The sequence below is a fragment of the Xiphophorus couchianus genome, chromosome 3 (genome assembly GCF_001444195.1).
Source record: "Xiphophorus couchianus chromosome 3, X_couchianus-1.0, whole genome shotgun sequence".
Taxonomy (NCBI): Eukaryota; Metazoa; Chordata; class Actinopteri; order Cyprinodontiformes; family Poeciliidae; genus Xiphophorus; species Xiphophorus couchianus.
In genome coordinates this window covers 12,556,946-12,581,477 of record NC_040230.1, presented here as the reverse complement: position 1 = coordinate 12,581,477, position 24,532 = coordinate 12,556,946, and the positions used below count along the sequence as shown (strand labels likewise).

Sequence of the window (24,532 nt, the reverse complement as noted above, 5' to 3'; positions counted from 1 at the left end):
TCAGATAAAGGAGCTTGTTATAAGGCAATAATTGCTTAATATTGATGAAATAGTACTAGTTCCACTGGCAGATTATTTCACTTATAGCATGGGAAAGATGTCTTGTAATAAGTGAAATAATTTGCCAGTGGAACTTGTAGTTTTTCATCAATATTAAAAACGTCTTAAACTCCTATATCTGACTGAAAAGTTGTAAGTTAGATTCGTCTCATTTCAAGTTCACTACAATATTCACTCAAGTAAAACAAAAAAAGTGTTACTTGAGTGCACTTTTTGGGCATCTCTAACCAACTTTGGTAACCAGAGTATTTTGCTACTTTTATCCTATTTCCAAACCAAATGTATCAGATCTAGTGTCAATTCCGGCACCCGCCAGCAGAGGGCGCGCCAGCCGAGAGGCGCTGCTCCAGCCGAAGCCGCTTGTTGCCGCCGCCGCCGCCGCTCCTCCTCGGGCTGCTTGCTGCTGGTGGCGATGATGATGATGAGGATGATGAAGGAGGGCTGGAGCCACGCAGGCGCACCACGCACAGTCTCCGGACGGGTTGCCACGGTAACCACACAATAGGAGACGGGACAGGGGGCTGTGCGAAGGGGAGAGGAGAAGGAGTGAACGACAGGAGCGGGGAGGAGGAGGAGGTCTGCAGAGCCGCTTGACTGGACACACCGCTGCAACCCTCTCCCAGACAGACACATTCAACTGTTTCCAAACGAGTCCGAGGCTCCTTTGTTTAGACATGGTGGAAAAATGTAGGAAGCGCACACATTTACCTATTAAAACCAGACATTTATGGTTCTGTTGTTGTTTTTGCTCGTTGAGGTTTACTGCGGCGAGTTATTCAAGCTCTCCATGTAGTAAAGGTGACTCTGGAGGGACTAGTCTAAGGAGACCCTCCCTCTTGATCCCCTCCCTCTTCAGAGTTTTGGCCCTCTCTCTGCGCCTCTCTTCCTCCCTCCTCCTCCTCATGTCTCCCCCCTTCTCTCCTTATGCAAATCACGCCCTCACCACTCTCCCTTTCCCTCACCCGACGTGCATCCCTCTCTCTCTCTTTCTCTCTCGCTAAATATTTTGACTGTAAGACTGGAGAGGGGGTACAAAAAAGTGCAAGTCGTCTTGAAGAAAGAGGGGGGATAGAGAGAGATGGGGGGTGCAAAATAGGAAGAAAAAAAAGGGGGGGACCAAAAGGGGGTGGGGAAGAGGCATCAATTTGTACAGTCTGCAGTTGGCACCCCTGTTTTTTTTCCCCCTGCAAGGAGTAGCAGGAGATTTCTTCTGCGTTATTGTTATGATCGGATCCCGCTGCAACATGAGCCAGCGCCAGGCTCTGCTGACAGACGCCTGGGCCCTGAGGTGTGCGTGTCGGCGTGCAACATAAAGCAAAAAAAAAAAACCACACACACACAAGGGGAGAAAGGGAAAGGCAAAGTGGGAGAACGCATCGCTGGATATTATAGGTAAGAAGCAGAAAATGGATTCTTGCACTCCTCTGTTTGTGAGCCACGTTTGTTCTCACCATGCCATTTTTTGTACCTACTCTTTGTGCGCTAATCATCATCATCATCCTCATCATCATCACAATCATCAATCTGCGTTGCTATATCTAAAAAAAAAAAAAAAAAAATGTCCTGGCGAATAAACGCTGCACGACGCGGTGCATCCACATTCCTGCGAGGGGGAAAAAATGGGGTCTGAGGGGAGCCAAAGCAAATCGCCATTCCGATTCACCTTTTTCTAACATGTGCATCGCTTTGAAAACAGACATCCGTGCAGACTGTGGAGTCATATATGTGCTGCTGAACACGTCGCCGAGGAGCTGGCTGGCTGGCTGGAGCTCCGCTGTTGGTAGCATATAGGCTGCAGCTATGCTCGGTCCCCCCCTCTGCATGTGTATCAGTAACATTTTTGCAGGAAGAAAAGAGTCGTTGCGGTGCACGATCGTTGGTGATGTAAGCAGAGCCACTGCATGCTGCTGCTTTGCATCACACACACGCAGAGAGAAGAGGCCAGTTTGTTGATGATGCATGTGCTGCGAGTTGGTGGTGACAGTGCTGGTGTTTGATGACCGGTGGACCACTGGCAGGCCAGCAAGGATGCCACCTGTAACTGAGAGGCATTGTTCAGACCCCCTACTGGATGCTGCTGCTGCTGCTGCGTTATTAATCAATTTATCTGCAGGTAAATTAAGGGACTATGCCTTTTGCCTCGGCTAGTACATGAGTAGAGAGACAGGAATAATTTGTGGAACACATATTTTGGTCCTTTTTGAGAGGATAGTTCACTCAGTTGCTGCAGATTTGTTGGCATGTTTAGCATGCTTTGATGTCTAAGCTAATTAAGAATAGCTTAGACGTCAAAGCATGCTAAACATGCCAACAAGCTATTCTTAATTTGTATCAAGGGGCCCAAAGTGTGCCAAAAACATATCCCCCTACACCAAAGGTTGGCAAGACTCAACGATAAGATATGTTGGTCCACCACTTAGGTATAACCAGGCTGGACATGCCTTTTGCCTTTAGAGCAGCCATAATTCATTGTGGAATAGATTCAACAATGTATCAGAAACATTACTACAAGTGTTTGGTCCACATTGATGTAATAGCATCACGCAGTTGCTGCAGATTTATCTGCTTTACATGTGTGATGCAAATCTTCATGTCCACCATATCCTAAAAGAGTTATTCTTTATTGAAATCTGGTGACTGTAGAGGCTTATTTAGTCATTGTCAAGGAAGCAGTTTGATTTTGTGACATGATGCCCTTCATACTGGAAGTAACCATCGTAAGATGGGCACTCTATGTTTATAAACCAGCAGATACGGTCATTAGCGATACTCAGGTAGGCCTTGGTATTTAAATGATAATAATTGGTACTAATTTTCCCCAGACCATCGCACCACTCCTCCATGTAGTGGTTGGACTCAGTCTTAGATGTAGGATGTGGAAAACCATCTTCTTTGAGGGAGGTCAATATGGAGTTTCTCATCCACATCAAAAGGGGTCACTTGAGGGGTTTGAGCATCTGATCAAGATGCCTTCCTTTGGAGGCGTACTGGATAGATCTGACTGAGAGGACAGAACCTGCTAGTTGGTTACACTGGTGTAGCAACACCTTGAGACCCCCAGAATGAGCAATAGTGTCACTGGGGGAGAAGGATGTCTGCATTTCTTTATCTGAGACTCCAAACCGGTCTCAGATAAGTGAAACAATAGGAATACAAGAACTACAACCAACCTGAACCTTTGAAACAAGACTGAATGGATTCATGTTTTCATGTCGTCTATGACCCTACGGTATCAATACGGCAGATACTGTGGAGATTTGGTCATCTTGTTCAACTTTAGTGTTATTTCTAGGTTTTTAGCTGACGGACGGGAATGGTCTTCTGCTGTTATAGTCATTTGCTTTAAGGGTCAAAGTGTTTTGTATTTCACTTTCCTTGGTTGTAACTAGTGGTAACTTGAGCTACCGTTGCCTTTCTGGCGCTATGAGCCATTCTGCCTTCAACAAAGCATTTCTGTCCACATAACTGCCGCTTGCTTGATATTTTCTCTCTCAACTCTCCATAAACCAGAAACACGGTCATGCTTGACAGTTCCGCAGATCAACAGCTTCTGAAATAATCAGACCAGCTCGCCTGACACAAACAACCATGCCACATTCAGAAGCTCTTAAATATTGTTGCCAGAGCTTTGAACTTCAGCATATCCTCCTCAGCACATCTAGATGCATAAATACATGGAGTTGCTGACATGTGATTGGCTAAGTTGCTATTTATTTTGTAAGCAATTGAACAGGTGTGACTAATAAAGAGACCAGTGCATATTCATTAATATCAGTGATTGCGACTTTCCTGATTTCACACCTGCTGCAGGAGCCTTTTATTTAATTAATGCATGTGTAGTAAAGCTGCTACATGACTCACCTACAGTGTTCATACACTCTGGTTCTACTCTAGCTGTTCTTTCTTTTCTCTTACAACCCTGCACACTATTTTTAACCTCATTTAATATTCATGAGCCATTTTTTTCATCATAGTGGCACATGAATGAATGGATTAGAAAACCCGATGAGTGCATACTGTTCACTGTCGAGCGGAACCACATGGAAAAAAGAATCTTGACATTGTTCGTTCCCCTAATGGGTTGCTGAATAAATAAGCTTGTGATTCTTCTGACCATAACCAGGTCATGTGGGTTAACCACAAGTAGCTGTGGGTTGTTGTGGGGAAGGTGGAAGAAGGACGGGGGTTGTGGCTCTCATTCACAGTATGTCTCCTGCAGACTACATTCCAAAATGCCAGTATCCCAGTGTTGCAGCTCAACCAAACGGTGTATTCTGACAGTCGGAGTGGATGAACCTCTTGAGATTGTAGTTCTCCGTTGCTGTGCTGAAACCTAAGAGCAGAGAGGAGATTGTTTTGAGTGCAGCGAAGAGCAGTGGTGCCGATACAGTGTGGAGCATGCAGCGAATTTAAATGCTGTTTTTCTGCTCTTATAGTCTCGCATGTCTTTAAAAATGTCTCCAGTTCACAAACTCCCCTGCGAGTACAGATAGCAAAATGACGTCAATGACCACTGCGTTCTTTCATCGTGTTTTTTATTTTTTCACAAAAACATTGAGTACTTGAGCAGAATTCCCTTCAGGTTGACTCATGCCTTCTTCTCTTATGTGTCTCTGCAGGTTTTTGTAGCTTTTGCTGTTGGTAAACAACTGGAACCAGTTCTGTTCCTGGAATGGCTTCTGTTGTGAAATGGACGTTATAAAGGAAAGATAATGAAAACAAGGACGCACAAAGAATCGGTATGTGCAAGGTCTAGTTTTTCTGTTTTTGTAGAATTGTCATAGGGTATATAGTTGCTTAATTTCTCAATGTTTGTCTTACTATGTCATAATTAGTGAGAAATTAGATAATTTTTCAAAATGTCAGATTAGTCATTCTCTTTGTTGTTGTTCCTCCCCTTTCTTCTTTTTTCATTTTTCCCTTTACTACTGCTACCCTAAACTGCCGCCCCACCCCTTTTGTTTCAAATAACTCTCTTGTTTTTCTTTCAATTATCTCTTGTTCTCCTTCTTTCTCCTCTCTAACACATAAACATTTAACACTTTGCACCACCCCACCATGTTTCCCCTTTTGGTGGACTTTGCAGATGCCCATGCGCAGTGGGCGAAGGAGGGGGGCAAGTGAGGAGAGAAGGGGCAGGCGCCCGCACACCAGCCCAACTCGCCCTGAACGCACCGACCGGCAGACGGTTAGAGCTCCTCTCTTTGTGCTCATCGTTACCTCTCACTGTCTTGACTGTAATAATATGCATGCATGCAAATGATAAAAGTCATGAAACAAAGAAAAACTGCCTGTTTTGAATTTGGTGTGTGTGTGTGAGTGAGTCATCAGTATGGTTGCTACAGACATACCCTTGCAGTGTTAAGAACTGTTTAACTCATTTTTTGTCAGCACGTTGAAACCTTTGATGCTTCGTGTTTAAACGCATGCAGCTGCAGGCTTTGTTCTAAAAACAGATATGAGCCTATTATGGATTCAGTACAACAAAATTAAAAGTCTTGTGTTGTTTTAGCAAAGAGGTGGTGGTGAGGAACTGGCTGGAAATCGCTTCAGTTGCAGATCTCAAGGACATGATTCATCAGAGAGTGAGGGGGAGGAACTTGTATCACCTCCAAAGAGACAGAAAGTTCAGGTTTGTGTTACATGTCATCAGCTTCTTATATAAAGATCCCTTATTAAGCAACTTGCACCTTGCTGTCTTTAACAAAAATCTATTTTTGACTCTACCTCACTCTAAAGTTACTCATTTCTTTTGTTAGGATTCAGGACCAAACACAAATCCTCCAACATCAACACACTTGACTGAAAGCTCAACAACTTCCACTGTTCCACCTCCAACCTCAGCTGCAAGCCAATCTCGGGAGAGTGACAATGAAGATGGCCAATCCCAGGGCAGTAGGAGTTCAGCCGTAGGGAGCCTGGCCAATAGCAGTAGCAGCCTGAGTAGCGGGCGGGATATAGACCAGGACAATCGATCCTCATCTCCTAGTCTTTCCGCTTCCCCTTTGGGTAGCCTGGACTCTGATTCTGATGGACCCGATTCACCAAAGCAAGGAGAACGTGAGAAAGGTAAAGAGGTTGGTGCAGGAAAGGTGAGCGGGGAGGATAGGAGAACGTTACGAGAGGGGAGAGGAGAAGAATCGTGTGGCGATGGGGAAAAACGAGACGTAGAGACAATTGAAGATTCTTCATCTCTAAAGCCCCCTTCCACTCCCTGCTCTTCCTCTAGTCTAACTCCTTCTATTCGAGGAGGAGAGTCCTCAAATGACAGCAATAGTGGGAGGAAATCATATTTCTCCCTGGACTCCAAATTGATGTGTAAAGTTGAGTATGGCTCACCAGCAGGTGTTGAAAGCAACAGAATGACTTCCAAAGCCAGCACACAGTGCATAAACAAGACAACAATCTCTGGAGGAGATTTTTCCCATAACAGCCCCAACATTCCCCATTCGTTGCCCCCTCCACTTCCTCCTCCACCTGCTCTGAAGCCGTTGGAGCTTGGGGGACAAAACCTGTCGGCTGAGGTTAAGACAGAAAGAGACAAAACTGAAAAAACAGAGAAACTCATGGACAAGGCTCAGTCCACGCCTCCTTCTCTCCTGCCACAGTCCGGCCCGCAGCCCCTGTCCCAGTCTCAGCCTCAGACCCAGCCCTCTAGTCATCCTCACCATTACAGCTCCAGTTGGCAGGGCGGGGCAGCAACTGGTTGCCAGGGGAGCTGGGGCTACTCCCGCTATCCTGGCAGCCATCACCCACAGCACCAGCCCCCCGTGCAGCAGCAGCAACTTCCCTCCGTCTACAACCCGCCATCCTCTCGCCACTCCTCGTCCCACCCCTCTTACCTTCCCCATCCTCACCCCCACCCTCACAGAGAGTACCTTCCCAGGTACGCTGGAGGGGGGGGGGACAGAGAGAGGGGCCCCACAGGAGAGAGAGAGAGGGGAGTAAGAGGAGAGTGTGGTGGGAGAGAGATCACCAGAGAGTTTTCTGCTCCTGTTGGCAACAGCAGCAACAGTAATGGAGGGGGGAGTAGTAATAATGGCTGTGGTGCAATGAGTGTCCCCAACAGCATTTCAGCTAGGGAGTTTGGGGGGATACCCGTAGGGCAGAACAGGGAGTACCAAGGCTCAGGAAGAGATGGACCCAACTTAGGTCCAGATCGAAGAGACTTTGGTTCAGCATTCAGGGACAGGGAGCGCGAAAGGGAACGGGAAGGAGGAAGGGAGTTTAATCTGCCAAATCAAAATCAGAATAGAGACTTTGGCCCCACTGGACCTGCAGGGGGGCACCCAAGAGACAAAGATGGCAACAGATGGAATGAGTTTGGGAGCCAGACAAGAGAGGTTGTGAGCAACAGCAACCCTAATAACAACTCCATACCACAGGGGAACCCCCCAAGTTCAACCAGTGGTCTACCAGTCGCCCCCATGCTGAACCGTGACCCACCTGCGTCACCCCAAAACAACCTCAATCACCCTTCTCATTCCTCTCTTCCCCAGCATCCCCATTCTCATCCCCCAAATTCATCCAACAGGGATTTCCCTCCACCCATGGACCAGACACAAATGCCTTCAACTGGAGGAGATCACTTCCACAGAGACTATCCTCCAAGTGGAGGAAAAGACTTTCCAGCTGGGGCACCTCCTTCTGCTGGCACAAATCGAGAGTACCTAAGTTCCCCTGGAGTGACTCCAAACCTGGGACGAGAGTACCCAGGGACAGGAGGAACGCAACATACCCACCCACCTCACCCCCACTACCAGCCTGGGCCCAAAGACAGAGAGAGGGATTCAAACCTGCGAGAGTCTGCTCTCTACCAAAGCCGTGGAGGCCCTAATCAGCCTCCTGCACTCTCTCCTTCCTCCTCTTCCAGCCATCATGGACAATATCCACATCCGCCTCCTCAGCCACCTGTACACCCCCCTCAAAGCTCCCATTCCCAGGCACCCCAATCAACTATGGGACCTAGTACACGTCCTCCACACTATCAGTCCTCTGCTCAAACTCCTCCAACACCTCTATCTCCCTTACCAAGCCCATCTACCAATCAGATGGGAGCCTTCTCATCCTTTCCCTCTAGTTCTTCCTCTGCACCCAACTCACAACTTCCCGTTCCAGGTGTGTCATCCAGCTGTTCACCTGGATGCCGCAGTTCGTCTTTCCATGGCACTGTGAACAATCATCCTCAGTTCAGTGGCACCTATCACTCCAACGGAAGCAACGGCAGCACCATGGCAAACAGCAGTAGCAACAGTAGCGCAGTCAGCAGTAGCAGCAACGCAAACTCACAGGCACCCTCACCTCAGAATGTCTCGAAGGCACCACCACCTCTCAGTAACTCCACCAACAACAACAGCAATGTCTCAACACCTGCCTTGACCTCATCACTTCCTGGTGTGGAGGGACATTCAGTCTCAGGTCTACCTCCAACAGCCGTAATCAAGGAAGAACCACCAGAGGACCGGGAAGAAACTGAAAGCCCTCCCCTGGTGTTAAGAAGTCCCTCACCTGAACCAAAACATGTGGATATTCCTATTCACGCCAGCCAATCAGCACGGTAAAATCAAACTGGAATGAAGAGCCTTGCAAAAATAGTAATATCTCTGAGATTTTTCACATTTAACATTTTGTCACACTAGACCAGGAGTGCTCAAGTCCAGTCCTCAAGAGCTACTGCTCTGTAACTTTCCGATGCATCCCTTCTCCAACACACCTGAATCAAATGAATGGCTCGTTACCAGGTCTGGTCAGAGCTGAATGGCTGCTGGTGAGGGAATTCAGCCATTTGATCCCAGTCTGGTGGAATAAGAATGCATCTAAAAGTTGCAGGACAGTAGCTTTCGAGGGCTGGTCTTGAGCACCCCTGCACTATACTCACAAAACTTGTATGTATTTCTTTGGATTTTATGTGATATACCAACATAAAATACAGTATAATTTTGTAATGGATGGAAAATTGGTAATTATCTTTAGAGTATTTTAAAAATAAAAATCTGAGGACATGCTAATATATTCAGCCGTGCTTGAGTTAATACCTTTTCCTGCAATTAATCCTTTGGTGTGTGTATCTATGATCTTTTTGCCCATGAAGATGCTTCCCTTTCTTTTTTTTCAAAACAGACTGAGTCACTTTTCAATACTTTTAACTGCTACTATCATTTCGATTTTGGACTTGTGTCTCCTTGTGACAAACTGCTCTGCTTTATGCGTATTCACACATAAAATCCAAAAAAAGTACACTGAAGTTTGTGGTTGTTATGTGAAAAAGTTCAAGAGGCGTATTGCAAAGTGCTTTTAGTTCTTAACATCAGACTGACTCCTAATAGTTGTAAACATTATGTCCAATGATTCTAGGTTTCACAAGGTCCTTGACAGAGGCAGCAGCAACTCCTGTGCCCGCAGCGATGTCCTCTTTGTCCCATTGGACGGCTCCAAACTGTGGAAAAAGAGGAACGAGATGATCGAAAGAGCTCGCAGGGAAGTTGAACAGAGGGCCAGAGACCTGAGAGAGAAAGAAAGGGAACGGGAAAGAGAGCGTGAGAGAGAACTGGATCGGCATCTACAGGTGTGCACATTTCAGCGTGATAATTATGTCCAATGTCAGATTTTATGGATTTGATGTAGATTAAATTGATCTGTTGAAGGGAGGGGAGGAACGTAGGTCATATACACATGATTTACTGTCCGTCTGTTTTCTCTTCCAGCACCAGAAGGATGTCAGTGCTGCTGGAGGGGGACGCCAGGGTTCCTCACTCTTCTTCCCCCCCTCGTCCTCCATCATTCTTGACCCTTCCTCTTCCTCCGCCTCTTCCTCCGCCAACGTAGTCGCCCACGCTCCCGCTCACCCACAGCATCACCCCTCACATCCACATGCTCATCTTCCACCGACACATCATCTCCACCCCTCTCTGTCCCACGCTATTCCCCACTCCCTCCTCTTACCCACCATGGGTGGGGCGTCGGCAGTGGTTGGTGGTCCTCAGGGGGCCCTGGGAATTGGGTTAGGAGGTCCATATTTAGGACCTGACACACCAGCCCTGAGAACCCTGAGCGAATACGCTCGCCCACATGCCATGTCTCCTCTTAGTGCAGCGAGTCGTGCTCAGGCACACCACCCTCAAGTTCACCATGGTCACCCCCACGTCCACCCCTCATTCTTCCTCCCTCAATTACAAAACCATGCTTTGAGCCACCCACACCACCTACCTACCGATGCAGCAACAGCAGCAGCCATCTTGGGCTTTTTGTACGGTGGCAGCCTTGAAGGTGGTCCAGGTGTGCCGGGGCACCCTGGGATGGCCGGGGGCCCCGTACCAGGAGGAATTGGCGGTGCGGGTTTGGGAGGCATGGGTTTCCCTCACGCAATGGCAGCTCATCGAGATCGGCTAAAGCCTGGATTTGAGTTTAAGAGTGATGAGCGGGTTTATCCTGTGGGATCCATACCCGACCCTGCAGCTATTGCACTTGCTCATTCGCATGCGCATGCCCACAGCAACGCCCATGCACATGCTCACTCCCTGCTGCTTGCAGGAGGTGCAGCAGCTAATGAAGTATCACTCTATGGCACTCCACCCCCTCCTCCTGCTCCACCTGGACCTCCACACCTTCAAAACCCAACCCTGGCACAAGTAACCCGACCTCCACAACCTCCTGCTCCACAGTCACTGTCTAATCCTCCTCCTTCATCCCTCCTTCCACCTTCCCTCCCCTCTCACCCTTCATCTGCCCCCTCAGCCCCGGCACCACCTTCCGCATCTCCAAACGCTCCTCCTCAACCACCGACCTCCAACTCTTCCTCACTTCATCAGCCAGTGCCCCACTCTTCTTTCCCTAACTCCCTGTCCTCTCACGTGCCTCCGCCTCCTGCCCCAGCTGCTCCGCCCGAGACTTATCCGACTCCCACGCGCTCCCCTGCCTCGTACGAGCGCGACAGGAGCGGAGCGAGGGAACGGGAGAGGGAGCGGGACAGAGCAGCTTTGCCGGCCTTTGGGGACAGAGAGCGAGAAAGAGAGAGGGAGCGAGAAAGGGGAGGGAGTGGGGGAGGCGGAGGAGCAGGAGCGGGGAATGGAGGCGGAACAGGGGGAGGAGGTGGAGGAGAGAACCTGGGGCGTCTTCAGATGTTGAATGTGACGCCTCATCATCACCAGCATTCACACATCCACTCACATCTTCACCTGCACCAGCAAGACACAGGTACCAACTGCTATTACCATTGCTGTCAGAGTCAGCTCACACCACAAACCTCAGATCTGTCACTATGAACAAAGTTAGACACAAAACATTATTTCGAAACATCTGCTTAGTTAGTAATTAACAGATTATGCTGTTGACAGCAAACTCAAAATTCAACAAAAGTCCAAACTCAAAGAGTCAAACTTCGTTCTTACTTACAATGATTGTAAGTGATTACACTGGTCAGCAGCCAAAAAACTGTCTGGGGTTTTTCAGCTGTTTTAGGGTGATTTTGATGTGCTGAATCCAAAAATCACATTGGTTTTGCTCAATTTGGTAAACTTTCTGATCTATGGAGCAACATGAGCATCAAAACGCATTACTTGTTCTCACATATGGATCAGTTTGTTGAGAATCTGGGTTCAGTGAGTGACGAGCAGGAGGAGCGAGTCCATCAGGACAGAAAAGAAATGGAGAAATTTACACAATGAGGACATAATGTTCAATTTACATGTCGTTACCCTTAATAGTGTTTATTGTACAATTTACAGAAATCCAAGTTTGTAATATTTCATTAATACACCCTGTCAGAAAACTTTCTTTTTTCTTCTAAGACCTTTTTAGGATGATAATGTCACAAGAATGTAATTTTTATAAAAACCTAACCTGATTGAGAAAAATTTATGTAATTTTTGGATTCAATGATGCAAAAAAAGTCTTAATTCAGTGGAAAAAACATAGACAACATCCAAAATATATATATATATATATATATATATATATATATATATATATATATTTTTTTTTTTTTAAATCTCAGTATTATCTTAGAAAAAAATATTATTTCTGATGGCTCTAGTAGTTTTCTGGTCCTTTTGTTCGAAAAACAGTATTGATCATTACATTTGTAAATTTCACATAAACAACCTATAAGAAACAAACAATACAGGATTGTTTCAAACATGAATCTTTATTTAGCAAGATTGCTGTACGCTAACCCCAGAGTAATTTGATGTGGTTAGTGTTTTTCTGAAATGATCTTTCTTTCTTTAGATGGGTGAATCCATTTTGAAGTTGTTTCTTTTATTCAGAGTACACACATACTCCATGTCGTTTTAAAAGATACCGTACACAGGGGATCGGTTTCAGAAAAGTTTTCATCCACATGAACCCACACAGATCCGCCACTGAGCGTCGTTTTTTAAACACACCAAACCCAGAAGTATAACACGAAGCTAAAACCTGCCAGCCAATCAGAATGCTTCAAAACAACCATGACTTCCTGTTAGGAGTTTGGAGATTAATTTATAAAGCCAGGTATATGGGTTGAAGTACTTTAGATAGTGTATTAGAATATAGTTATTAAAAAACTAAGACAATGTCAATTGGGAATTATGTCATAGATTGTAATGACATCTACACACGTAAACATGAGTACAGTTTTCTTAAATCGCTACTTTGTTTAGAGTTTTCATAAATAATCATTTCTAGTGATATCAGACAGAGTTTTTGTGTGAATGAAAAGCCAAAACGTATAAACATTTATCAGTTTCTCTACATATTAGGCCAGATTTGGACTAGACCTTACTCTCCTCTCGCTTGTTTGAATGTTTTCTACATTTTGCTTTCTGGAATAAAACCAAATAAAAGTCGTGGGATTGTATGATTAAATATTTGTTCTACAAATCATATTCAGCAATATTCCCTGACTTTCTTTTGATCGGATCTAATAAAAGCTCCTGTATGTAAAACGTCTTCTGAAGATCCTGCTTTGACTCACTTTAAGTGTGTCCTGTATTTCCTATTACATCACTGGCATCCAGCGGCGGGCGGGGTTCACCCCCTGATGGACCCGTTGGCGTCGGGGTCTCCTTTGGCTCGCCTTCCTTACCCAGGAGCAGCACTCGGCACGCCCATCCTGGCTCACCCCCTCACTGACAGCGAGGTGCTTCGCCAACAGCTGTTCGGTGAGGAGAAGGCTCCTCGTCCATGTACTCGTTCAGTTTTCTTCTCTAAAAACAACACAGTGCTAAAAACCATTACGGTCGTGCCGCTTTGCTCTCGACGGTGACCTCTGACCCTCTTTTTTCCAACTCTTGCTGTGGGGACAGGTGCTCCTTTCCGTGACTTGCCCCAGCCTTCCTCCCTCACCGGTCCCATGTCAGCGGCCCATCAGCTCCAGGCCATGCAGCAGGCCCAGAGCGCGGAGCTGCAGATCCAGAGACTGGCCCTGGAACAGCAGTGGATCCACCACCATCACCACCACTCCCTCACACAGGACGAGTATTTCAGGTGCTAAAGCCGTCTGTCCGTTCTGTCTAAACTGCAACTGATTATTCTGAGGAGAAAAAAATAAATCTTTTTGCAAATGCTTCAGTTAACCACTTCAGCCTTTTGTATACAATGCATTACATTAAATTCACTTAAATTCACTTAAATTCACTTTTTATTTTCTTATTTTCAATAAGAAAATAATCATTTTGTTGCCTAAAATGCAATAACATCGTATTCCTTTGATGAAAGCTTGATAATCTTTAATAAAAAATCAGCTGGTAATTTATAGTTTTTGTTTTGTTTTTTAATGACAAGGAGTATTAAATAATCTTCTTCCTGCTCTCTTTTGGACATGCTATGTTGACATTCTGTTTTGTTTTATGTTGCATTATTTTCGTGGTTATTTTACTTTGTTTTTGGTTTATTTGTGTTATTATTTATGTTAGTTTCTATTGTTTTACTCATGTCTGAAATAAGTTATTAAATTGCAAAAATAATTATGCATGTGAAAACCTCCACCGTTTCTGCTTCACGTAGCATCAGTACAGTATCGGAGGAATCCTTTGAGTATTTTGAGTATTTTTTTGGATTAACTAATTAATAATTGGATTTTTAAAAAAAAGAGTTGCTTAGTGGGAGATTTTTTTTTTTTTAACAGAATTTGACCCATAAAAGCTAAAACTTTACCATGTGAGAAATTTTGGGTAGAACATATTTACCCAAAACTAAATATGTTCTATTTAATTAAAAACAACTGTTTGTTTTTTTGTAAATTTTGGCTTATTTGCTGTTTAATTACATATATGCTGGCCTATCATTTTAACTGGAAAACCTTTTCTCCAGTTTGAGATGATGTCTTTAAGTTTGCTTTAAACTATAAAATATTTCTTCTTAGGTTTTGTATGGAGCTAAACTAGGGCCATAAATTTTGTTCAAAAGAAGAAAAAAATAAATAAAACTTGAAAAAGTTGAAACTGAAAAAAACTTTCAAAACTGCTTTCCAGATTGTTTTTCAGATTTTTTTTCTTTTCAACAAACTTTATGGCCCCAATTTAGCTCCGTAGTTTTCTGTAAGGTAATTTTCTGAAACTTTCACAGAACAGATTTTTACTGGATTTAAGGAAATCTCTGAAGGAAATCTGTTGCACTGAATTTTATTTAGGCGTATTTTAGTTTAGAGGGAAAAATTAAAATCTACCCCACACTTTTTTTTTGCTTTATTTTACTTCCACTTCAGAATTGCGCTCTTATCACATAAATCCCAGTAAAATACATTAAAGTTAGAGGCTGCAATGTGACAAAAAGTTAAAAAGTCCAGGAGATAAAAAGGCTTTTGCAAGGCTAATCAGCTGCAACTTTTGAAAATGTCGACCTGCCTAGAAGGACACTTTAAAGAACGGTTTCTGATTCTGATTGCTCTCTTATTCTTGCCTCCTGAATCTTATAAAACAGGTTTTGCTTCAACATAATCACCCAAACACACTGTTGGGCATATTGCCATACAAAAGTATTGATTTTGCTTTAGAGAAGTAAAACTGAGTGTTTTAACATCAATTAGTATCCCGTTTGCTTTTGGTTCTGCTATGCAGTGACTTTTTTGGATTTAATCAAGACCTACGGAAGAATCTCAATTCTAAATTATGTTAATAATTCAGGTATAAATTTCAATTATAAAGCCTAAAATGACAGCCTGGATTTTGATCTCAAATGTGGAAAACGTCAGATTAAACGTTTAGATTTTGCTTCCAGGCAGCCAGACTTTGCTATAAACATTTAAAGTAAAAGATTTTCTTTTCGCTTTTTCACTTATTTTTTGTCAGGGGCTCGATCAGGTTGTTGTGCAGTATTATCTCTAATAAATTTAAGAGGTAGAAAAAAAAGAACAAGAGATTCAGTGACTTTTACTACAAGGCAGTCTCAATGCATATTTTAGGGTTTTTTTCTGGAATATTTTTATCCACCTGAACATTTCTTGTGTTTAGCACAAAAGCAACAGAGTAGATTTGACATTTGTTGATCTTTACTCTGTGCATGAGAGGAAAGGAGGAGAGATTACAACCTGTAGTAAAAAACACAATTTATGTCATTGTCTATAAATACTGAAACTGAATTAAAATCACTTTTAACTCAGAAGAAGGTTGGAACAATCTGACTTTCTCCAGTAAATAAAGCCAATCTTTTGATTCAAGTGTTTATTTCTGTTTCCTTGAATTGAATATTTCCACTAAGGTTGACAGATCTGATTTATGTATTTGAAAGTAAACTGTAAAAACTGAGGCTTAAATTAGGGGAAATCGGATCAGATGTCCTTCATTTTGGAAGACTGGTAGATCTTCTCCACCTTAGCAAATGTCTAAAAATCAGCCTCTGTCTTCTTCTGCTCTGCTGTGATCAAGGTTTGTCTGACAGGTCATGTCTGCATTTAACAATCATCATCCCACTTTTACCAACTCAGCGACTTTCTTGCTTTATTTAGCAACATTCCAGACAAAAAAAAAATGGTATTGGCTAAAACCGGAATCGGCAGGCTTTTTAAAGATCTGTGATCGGCCAAAAAGCTGCGGTCGGTTTAAGCAATTTGTTTGTAAACAAAATTGCAGAACAGGAGGATGGCCAAAACCAAAGGTCATCTCAAAGCGTCACCTTGATTTGGTTCTGGTTTCTGCAGGGGATCTAGAAAAGTATCTTTCAGTGGAAATGCACCTTTAGGGTTGCCAAGAGTTAACCACAGCGTCTTCTTTAAAAAAACAAACAAAAGTACTATCCGCGTGAGATCATGCTGCTGATGAATTTGTTTTAAGGCTTCTTATAAATGCTTACCATGTGTCTGGAGGATGCTATCAAAAAACTTACAATCTATAAAGGTGCATGTAATGATGCTGATCTTTCCGTTAATGTAAACTTGAGCTCATTTCTTCTTCTTTTTAAATCTTTCAGTCACCTGAAGAAAGAGAGTGACAAGACCCTGTGAGGGAGGGGACACGATGCAGAGCGGCTCGGGCAAGAAGTAGAAACAAAACATGTGAATCTGTGCAAGAACAGACTGAATCAAGAAAAAAAAGAAAAGAAAAGCACTGAAAACAAAGAGGGAACTTGTCAAACCGAACCTGGACGGGAACATTTCGAAGGATTAACAAAAGAAGAAGGTGTGAAAATGTTACACATCGTCCCTGCAAACTGCACCAGAGTCCCAACGTTTCCCTGTATTAACCTTGTTTTGTATCGTGCTCTGTACAGTATATTAGCTGGGAGGGGAGGAGGATTGTGAAGTACAGTATGTTGTAAAATACTTGATGCCAGAAGGAATGTGTACATGAGTCTCTTTTCTGTCGTTGCATGTAGCTAGGCGCTTCTTCTGAACCGGTGGAGCTTTTGGTTCTCTTTTTAGTAAATCCTCCCCTCTTTTGTATCCGAGGGGCGTTCGATATGCATGAGACCAGCGATTTTAGTGTTTCTGTTTATGATGATAGTATTGTTATTATGATTAATGTCGTCCGTTTGTTGATAATGATATAATTATATATACAACACATATTATTTGTATTATTTTTTTACATTTTCATGGTATGGCGGTCGGTTTTTATTTTTTATTTTCAATTTACCTTGTGAAACAAGATGCAAATGAGGGCAAAAGAAACAAAAAATCTGGGAATAAATTATAATCTCTTTTTTTGCTATAGTTTCCCGAGTCTTGGTGTGTGTTTCAGAGTTTTTGCCCCGTCTTTTGTTTTATACAAGTCATTCGTGCACAAAGCATATCAAATTCCTCCCACTCCTCCCCCTCTGCACCAGCCTCTCCCTCCCTCCGTCCCTCCATCCTTCCCTCTCTCGGGTGAGTGTAGCTAATAAGAGACACATGGGATGAGTGTGAGACATGGGAGGTGAGTCGCTCCAGTGAGCAGCAGCAGCAGCAGCCACCCTGTAGAGCCAGCATTCCTGACTGCACTGTAAAAAAGAAGAAAAGAAAGAAAAAAGGAGAAAAGAGGGAAATTTGGGGAGAAGGAGAAAGAAGGGAGGAGCTGAAAGGAGTGATTTACTGATGCTGCTGAAGGCTCAGGGTTGTGTGTGTGTGTGGAATCTCCTCCCTGCAGATCTGCGGCCTTTGCTGCCGCCCCACAGATCACATTTATTGATACGTCCCAGAATCTGCAGCTCTGTTCCTTCTTGCTGCTGCTGCTTCTGGGTGTTTCGTCTTTTCTGTGGGGTTTGTGTCATTTAAAGTCACCTTGAAAAAGTGTGTCAACATAATGTAAAGCGCCTTCCTGCAGGACAGATCTCATTTTTACCCCCACTGGTGAAATCACATCTGGGGTTTTATTCTTAGCACATCATCAGTCGTATTTTTCTTTTTTTTTCTCCGGCATGGAGGAGGAGGTGAAGGTCAAAGACGTCGAACGTTTTTAAACACAAACGCTCGTTCAGATGCAAGACAATCATTAATGTCGTAGTTTTTTATTTTCTGTTTAATCTTGTTGAATCAGCTTCTTCTTGTCTGTATTTACAGCTCCATTTTTCAGATTGGACCCAGACCTGCATCCATTTAATCATCCTCTGCTTCTGCATGAATATAAAGCTCTGATCCAGTCAAAAGCTGGACAAGAAGAGCTCAGAGCAGCTGGAAAGACTTGATACTTTCTGTAGGAAAACAAACCTAAACATACAGCCAGAACTAGAGTAAAATGGCTGAAATCATATCTTAATTGGTCTAGTCAAAGTCCAAGTGTAAATCAAACTAAGAGTCTTTAGTAATACTTAAAAACTGCTGTTCACAGATGCTCACAATCTGAACTGATTGAAGTGTTTTGTAAAGAAGAATGGAAAGATTAAAGCCAGCAGAGTCATTACTATGAAAACAAAATTTCTGGAGCGTTAAAAAGTCTGGAAAAGCGTCTATTTTTATATTTTGTACAAGTTTTTAAAAAATAACAACTGAGAATTGAAAAAGGTTTATTCTTCCAAACTTTACTATTCAATGACTTCAAACCAAACAGCTCACATTCATGTTAATGGTACCAAATTTTGACTGATTGATAAATAACTAGACATAAATCAGATTACAATTAATAATTAATTATTAATATCTAAAAGATAAAATCTTGAATCTGACCTTCATTTTCTGAAAATCGAGGATTATTTACATGATTTATAACCGACCTTTATTCTGTAGTTTATGTTAAACAGTTAATCTCACTCACTGCCACAAGATGGTTTGGGGTTAATTTATTCTCTAAAATGGACCCAGTTAGTCTGGAAACTTTGAACTGGAGTCAGTTTAGAAGCCAAACAAATAAAAACAAATCCTGCATTTTGGAACGAAGGTATCATAGATCAAACTAGATATAACACAGAGGATTAACACTTAATCTGGGATAATCCAGTCCTGAATTGGAAGCATTACACCATTTATCTAATATAAGTTGCTCAAGAAGTGGAAAAACTAGTGAAATATGATTTTAATACATGGATGAATTGAAAACTAGCTTCCACACTCTGTTGTTTCAGAGTTTTAGGGGGAAAAAAAAGAGAATGTTTTCAAATTAAATATCCATAATGACAAAAAATGATCTGGGAATGAGTATCCAAAATTTTGAAGAGGAAACTTTGTAGGAATCTTGTGTAAAATATTGACTCACTGAACAGCTGAATACAAAATCAGTTCACAGTTAGGAGGTTTATTAAACAGCACAGGCTGTCCTCTGTTTTCGGCTTAAAAACTCGGCTCTACTTTGTGCTGCTCTTTCAATAAAATAAAATACTAAAATGTGGTTGAAATGTGACAAAACTCTGAGTGGGTGTGATCGCTTTTGCAAGCTCATTAATATCCTCACTTCATCGCTTCTTGCACTTCCTGTGTTTTTGTTTTGCTTTTGTTTTGTTAGTTACTCAAACCAAGTGCACAGCAGCTCAACAGTCACACATTTAGTCCATTAATTTTTTTTTTCTGTTGTTAATTTTTAGCGGTGTGTAGTGCTAACCAATATGTCTGCAAAGTTTCTGCTGAATTTTAACATCAAACTCTTTACGACGCAATAACTATTTGAGAGAAGTGAGGAAAACATTGAAGCAGATGTCATTGCAATATTTGCTATTTCATCGTTGTCTAATCTAGTCTTGCATTCTTGCGTGTTTTCAGAAAAAGATATGCAATATTTTACTTCAGTTTCACTTTAATTATGCATAAATGTTACATATATAGACAGTTGGAAATGTTCAAAACACAATATTTATCTGGTATCAATTAACTTCTACAAAAAAAGCCATCTCTGGGTTGAAAACACAGCACTAAAAAATGTTTTGCCTGAGCATCTGGTCTCAACATGTGACTTTCATTTGTGCAAATCGAACTTGTCCAGCCATTAGGATCTGTCTTGTATTATAAGATAATTAAAGTCACACTTTTACAGCTTCCATGGCCAGTCTTGTTAACATGACACGCCAATTAAAACGTTTTCCGCAGAAGCTTGAACAGTCTTGGTCCAAATTTCCGGAGAGGGGAAGAAATAACAAGTATTTACATTTTATGCCAGTGGATCTTAAAGTTACAAGAAAAAGAAAATAAAAAGGAAACAGGAGCAAAAAAAAAAAAAAGCATAAATAAAATAATGTCCAAACTTTTTGTCATATGGACCAAAATCGTTGAGTGAAAAGTATTACCAGGCCAAGAAAATAAAAGTTTTCTAAAAAAAAGTAAAATCAAGCAAATTAAGTAGTTAATTTTTTATGTTTTTCACTGTAGATCCAAAAATCTAAACATTATTTTGCATCTAGTTTTAAGAGTTTTTTGGGGGGTTTTTTGCCATGACTTGGGTCACTTTTTGTCAAAATGCTTTTCATGTTTATCCAAGTTTAATAAATTAGATTGGACGGGGCAGTAAAAGTCTCTTGGTTCTATTTATTATAAAAAGATGAATTCTTTGCATTGTTGTTATTATAACTTTACCCTTATTATAAATAAAAAGTCTCCATCTGCATCAAAATTAGTCCACAGGCCACAAAAAAATAAAAAAATGTCTTGTTTTAAGATAAATTATCTGCTAATGAAACTAGTATTTCTTCATCAACATTAAAGAATTAATGAGTTAAAAGAAACTCCTTTGTCTTGCTGTAAAGTTACTTGTAAGTCATTGCAAGAGCACTAAGATATTTGCATTAGAAACTAAACCAAAATTACTTGTTAAGATTTTGTGTTTTTGCAGTGTTAGCATTGTGGCTACAGCTAAAAGGTTGTAGGTTCAAATCCCGGTCTGGAGTCTTTTCTGCAGGATTTTGCATATTCTTTGTCGGATGTGTGGATTCTCTCTGGTTTCTCTGTTAACCTGAAGTAGATACATATCCTGATTTTTATGTGTTGGAGATTTCTTTCTTTCAGTTTTTTTCATTTCTTCTTTGTTCTTTTGCTTTATTTTTAATTTACTCCCTGTGTTACTTTCTGTTTACTGTTTGTGTCAGTTTTATTTTTCCCTCTTTGTTTCTTTCTGCTTTGTTTATTTTCCACCTTTCGCTCAGCCTCCCTTCATCACAGCAGAGTTTGAATTCATTCCTCTCTCCTTTAACTTTCCTTTAAGGATCAGATTTAAAACATATTTTGCTTTCATCATTTGTTCCCCATATAAAAAATTATTTTAGGATTTCTCGTTGCCACAGATTATCTGACATCCAGATACTTCAGCAAACATATTTATCCTGATGACTGATCGGTTCTGATGCGCCGCCCTGGCACTCAGAGAGCGAAGCTGGTGTTCATTAATGCGGAAAGAAAACGACTGGATGGAAAGATCTCCAGGAAGAAAAGGAGAAACTCGGGGACAGCTGGCTTGTTTTTGGATGAACTTTGAGTTTTTAGTCACAGAAGTTTGAATTGTGTTACAACAGATGTAAACTACATCCTTAATTTTGGATCAAAATACTTTAACTTTGTCACATCAACATAATAAAAGATATTTATTATTTGTTTTTGTGATAAATCAACACTAAATAATGCATCGTTGTAAATTTACTTTCAATATTTAATATCCTTTTGTGATTATTAAAGTTTTTATTTTACTGAATTTAATCACAATTTGGTTTAATTACATTTTCACAAAGAGCCAGATTTTTTTTCACTAATACATTTAAAAATTGCATTTATTCAGGTTATCTTTTATATTACCACTGAAGAAAAACAATGAGTGAACTGATGGATGTTTCATATTTACATTTTTAAATGTGACATAAACAAAGAGAAGGAATATTTAAGGGTTTTTGCAGCCGAATGAGAACATTGACATCTTCACTGAGAAAATAAATCCACACTCTTGGGCAGAGATTATATTAAATCTGCCAAATTCTCCAGATTCATAGTAGGATATTATGAATGAAAAGCTGCTATTGCCCCCTACTGGCGCGTCGTGGGATGTACTTTTTAATCTGCAGCATGAAAAGGAGATAAAAGGTGAAGAATGACTTTTAATTTTTATTCTGAATTGATACATGGACCCTACATGAATTAAAAATGTGAATTTTACACAATCAGTTTGCTACCAATTAATAATTTATACAAGTCTTAAAGGGATTCAGGCATATTCAGTACTACATACAGTAAATCACACTTTACTAACATTCCGAACACCAGCTATTTAGTTTATAATTAATTCATACGCGGACATGTCATTGAAGTAAAACTACAAGGTGCAGTATGCAACTTTTATGTAAAAATGTTTTTACACATTTGTTGAAATTATCATTATGTTGGGACAATATAAGAAATGTAATGTTGTTGCTCCCAGTACTAACTTCAGAAATACACAGCTCAGTCAGAAACAACCAATCAGAGCCAGGAGGAGGGTCTAAGCGCTGCTAATCATGCTCATGTACATGCTGTTTACACCCTCCCTCTTGCTCTCTGCTACGCTATGGCTAGGTCACAAAAACAAACCCTGACATGAATGCTATAGCTAGTTAGCATGGTTTTTCTGTAATGGTGAGTTGCTGTTCTGCCATTAGCACATTTTGTAGCATGTACATGAGAGTGATTGACAGCACTAAGGCCTTTCTCCTGGCTCTGATTGGTCATTTTTGACTGGGAGCAGCTTGATTTATTCACATTATCTGTCTGATACCATACTGTCATGACGTCATTACAGTTTTAATAAATATGAAAAATAATTTATATATTTTTTATAAAAGTTGCATAACTTTTATAAAAAATATTTGGTTACACGTTTATTGAAACTTTCACTGTCGTGGTAGCATGGTATGAGACAGAACATCTGAAAAATGTAGCTCCTCTGTCTCCTAGCGCTAACTAGGAACAGCCAATCAGAGAAAGGAGGCGGGGATTAGCGCTGTCAATCACAATCTCATGTGACTCATCCTCCCTTACCACCTTGCTCTGTACTACCTCAGCTAGCATAGCATGTTGTGAATGCTCACTCTTGTTAACATGGCCACGGAAAGACTGTTTTTTTCTGTGAAGGTAAGCTGTTTCTCCTCCTTTGCCTTATTTAGCAGCATTGTTTGAAAGCGCTAAGACCTGCTTCCTGGCTCTGATTGGTTGTTTTTGGTCGAGGGCGGTGCATTTCGTCAGACAGCAATAGTAGATCAGGAAATCATCGATTTTTCTTTTCACAGATGACCTGGTAACAAACTGTCATAACATAGTTATAGTTTTGACAAATACATAAAAAACATTGTTCTTTTTAATAAAAGTCACATACTGCAGCTTTAATGCGAACCTCATACTTGCACATTATCACTCTTGTGAACGCTTCTCACATGTCTGCCTAGAGACTCCATCCATTTAAAGGACTTCCCACAGAAGGCGCATATATACCGCTTCCCCTCGGTGTGAATGGTCTGGTGTCTGTTCAGAGCGCTTGTGGTGATGAAGGTCTTCCTGCAGATGTCACACATGTAGGGCCTCTCCCCCGTGTGCGTCCTGATGTGGGCCGCCAGGTGGGAGCAGTTGGTGAAGCGCTTCTCACACACGGAGCAGATGTAGGGCCTGTCTCTGCTCTCGTCGCCGCTGCTGTTCCCCCCGCCGTTGTTGCTGCTGCTGCTGAGAAACTGCTGGAAGTGCAGCGCCTGTTCGTGCAGAGAGGTCGGCAGGCCGGTGTGGGGTGAGATGAACTCCTGCGCCTCTGACTCCGGGTCGTCCTGGTTCTCAGCGGGGTCGTGCACCATCCAGAAGTGCCGCTTGGGAGCGTCTCCCCGCGGCTGCTCCTGCTCCTCTTTGCCCTGCGACGTCTCTGGGAGCTCCTGATCAACGCAGCAGACTTCATCCTCTTCCTCCCCTCCCTGCTGCTGCTCCTCCTCATGGACAGCAGCCACTGCAGGGGGTGACTGATGGGGCTGGACAGAAGGAGAAGCAGAAGGAGGGGGAGGAGAATGCAGCTGCTCGGTTTCAAGATAATTGTCCGATTTAGGCTCTACAAAACGAAAACACGCCACAACAATTTCATTTTAACACACTTTTAACACCAAGCTGCATGGCACATGGTTTCCATGTGAATTATACCAGAAAATACCTGAACGGAGGAGCTTCAGCTGCATCCTGAGCTGCCTGATTTCTAAATCTTTGGAGCGTAAAATCTCCTCCTGGTACACCGCTATTGTCTTCTCCACGGCTCCTAAAATCTCCTCCGCCACCGCGGAGAGTCTCTCGTTGAGGAAAACTCTAAGAGGCAGCATTTTCCTGGAAAGATTGGAGGATCTTAGCGGCGATTGAAAACGGGTTTCTGCGGGTCCGTGAACGTCACGCTTCGCTTGTAAACACTGACGTGAAACGGAGAGTCACGTGAAAACACTGCCGCCCCCTGGTGGACCGGAGTGTGAAAAAGGAAATTCAAAAATACTTCATTGGTCCCAAAGGGAAATTAAATGTTGTTTCTCATTTAATTAAAGAGCTGAAGTGGGGAGAGTAACTAGCAATTGTACTCAAGTAAGAGTAGCACTACTTCAACATATTTTTACTCAAGTGAAAGTAAAAAGTAGCCATTTAAGATATTACTGAAGTAAGAGTAATTTAATATCTAAAAAAATACATAAT

The 24,532-nt window shown here is 42.1% G+C and overlaps 2 protein-coding genes across 3 annotated transcripts; one reads left to right on the top strand and one right to left on the bottom strand.

The window, feature by feature from the left end:
• The first annotated feature begins 1,178 nt into the window (after positions 1-1,178).
• atn1 (atrophin 1) lies at positions 1,179-17,185 on the top strand. Of its 2 annotated transcripts, none has more exons than XM_028012448.1 (10): positions 1,179-1,452; positions 4,680-4,799; positions 5,147-5,248; positions 5,573-5,692; positions 5,820-8,617; positions 9,415-9,625; positions 9,765-11,253; positions 13,056-13,199; positions 13,344-13,524; positions 16,444-17,185. In XM_028012448.1, exons 2-10 carry the CDS (start codon positions 4,773-4,775, stop codon positions 16,475-16,477), a joined length of 5,106 nt encoding a protein of 1,701 aa, XP_027868249.1. In that variant the 5' UTR covers positions 1,179-1,452; positions 4,680-4,772; the 3' UTR covers positions 16,478-17,185. The 2 variants fall into 2 exon arrangements, with proteins under 2 accessions (XP_027868249.1, XP_027868248.1); XM_028012447.1 differs by having other exon boundaries at positions 13,056-13,223.
• Positions 17,186-21,612: 4,427 nt separating this feature from the next.
• On the bottom strand, positions 21,613-24,269 carry LOC114141947 (zinc finger and SCAN domain-containing protein 12-like). Its single transcript, XM_028012882.1, has 2 exons — positions 24,012-24,269; positions 21,613-23,912 (listed from the first exon to the last, which is right to left on the bottom strand). The coding sequence occupies exons 1-2, from the start codon at positions 24,172-24,174 to the stop codon at positions 23,221-23,223; spliced, it is 855 nt and encodes a 284-aa protein (XP_027868683.1). The 5' UTR covers positions 24,175-24,269; the 3' UTR covers positions 21,613-23,220.
• Positions 24,270-24,532: the final 263 nt, after the last annotated feature.

Excerpts from the sequence above, each read along its gene's own strand:
- atn1 (XM_028012447.1), top strand. The coding sequence starts at position 4,773 with ATGAAAACAAGGACGCACAAAGAATCG. Across the intron at positions 5,249-5,572 it reads AACGCACCGACCGGCAGACG|CAAAGAGGTGGTGGTGAGGA; the intron begins GTTAGAGCTCCT and ends GTGTTGTTTTAG. Across the intron at positions 9,626-9,764 it reads AACTGGATCGGCATCTACAG|CACCAGAAGGATGTCAGTGC; the intron begins GTGTGCACATTT and ends TTTCTCTTCCAG.
- LOC114141947 (XM_028012882.1), bottom strand. The coding sequence starts at position 24,174 with ATGCTGCCTCTTAGAGTTTTCCTCAACGAGAGACTCTCCGCGGTGGCG. Across the intron at positions 23,913-24,011 it reads GCTGAAGCTCCTCCGTTCAG|AGCCTAAATCGGACAATTAT; the intron begins GTATTTTCTGGT and ends TTCGTTTTGTAG.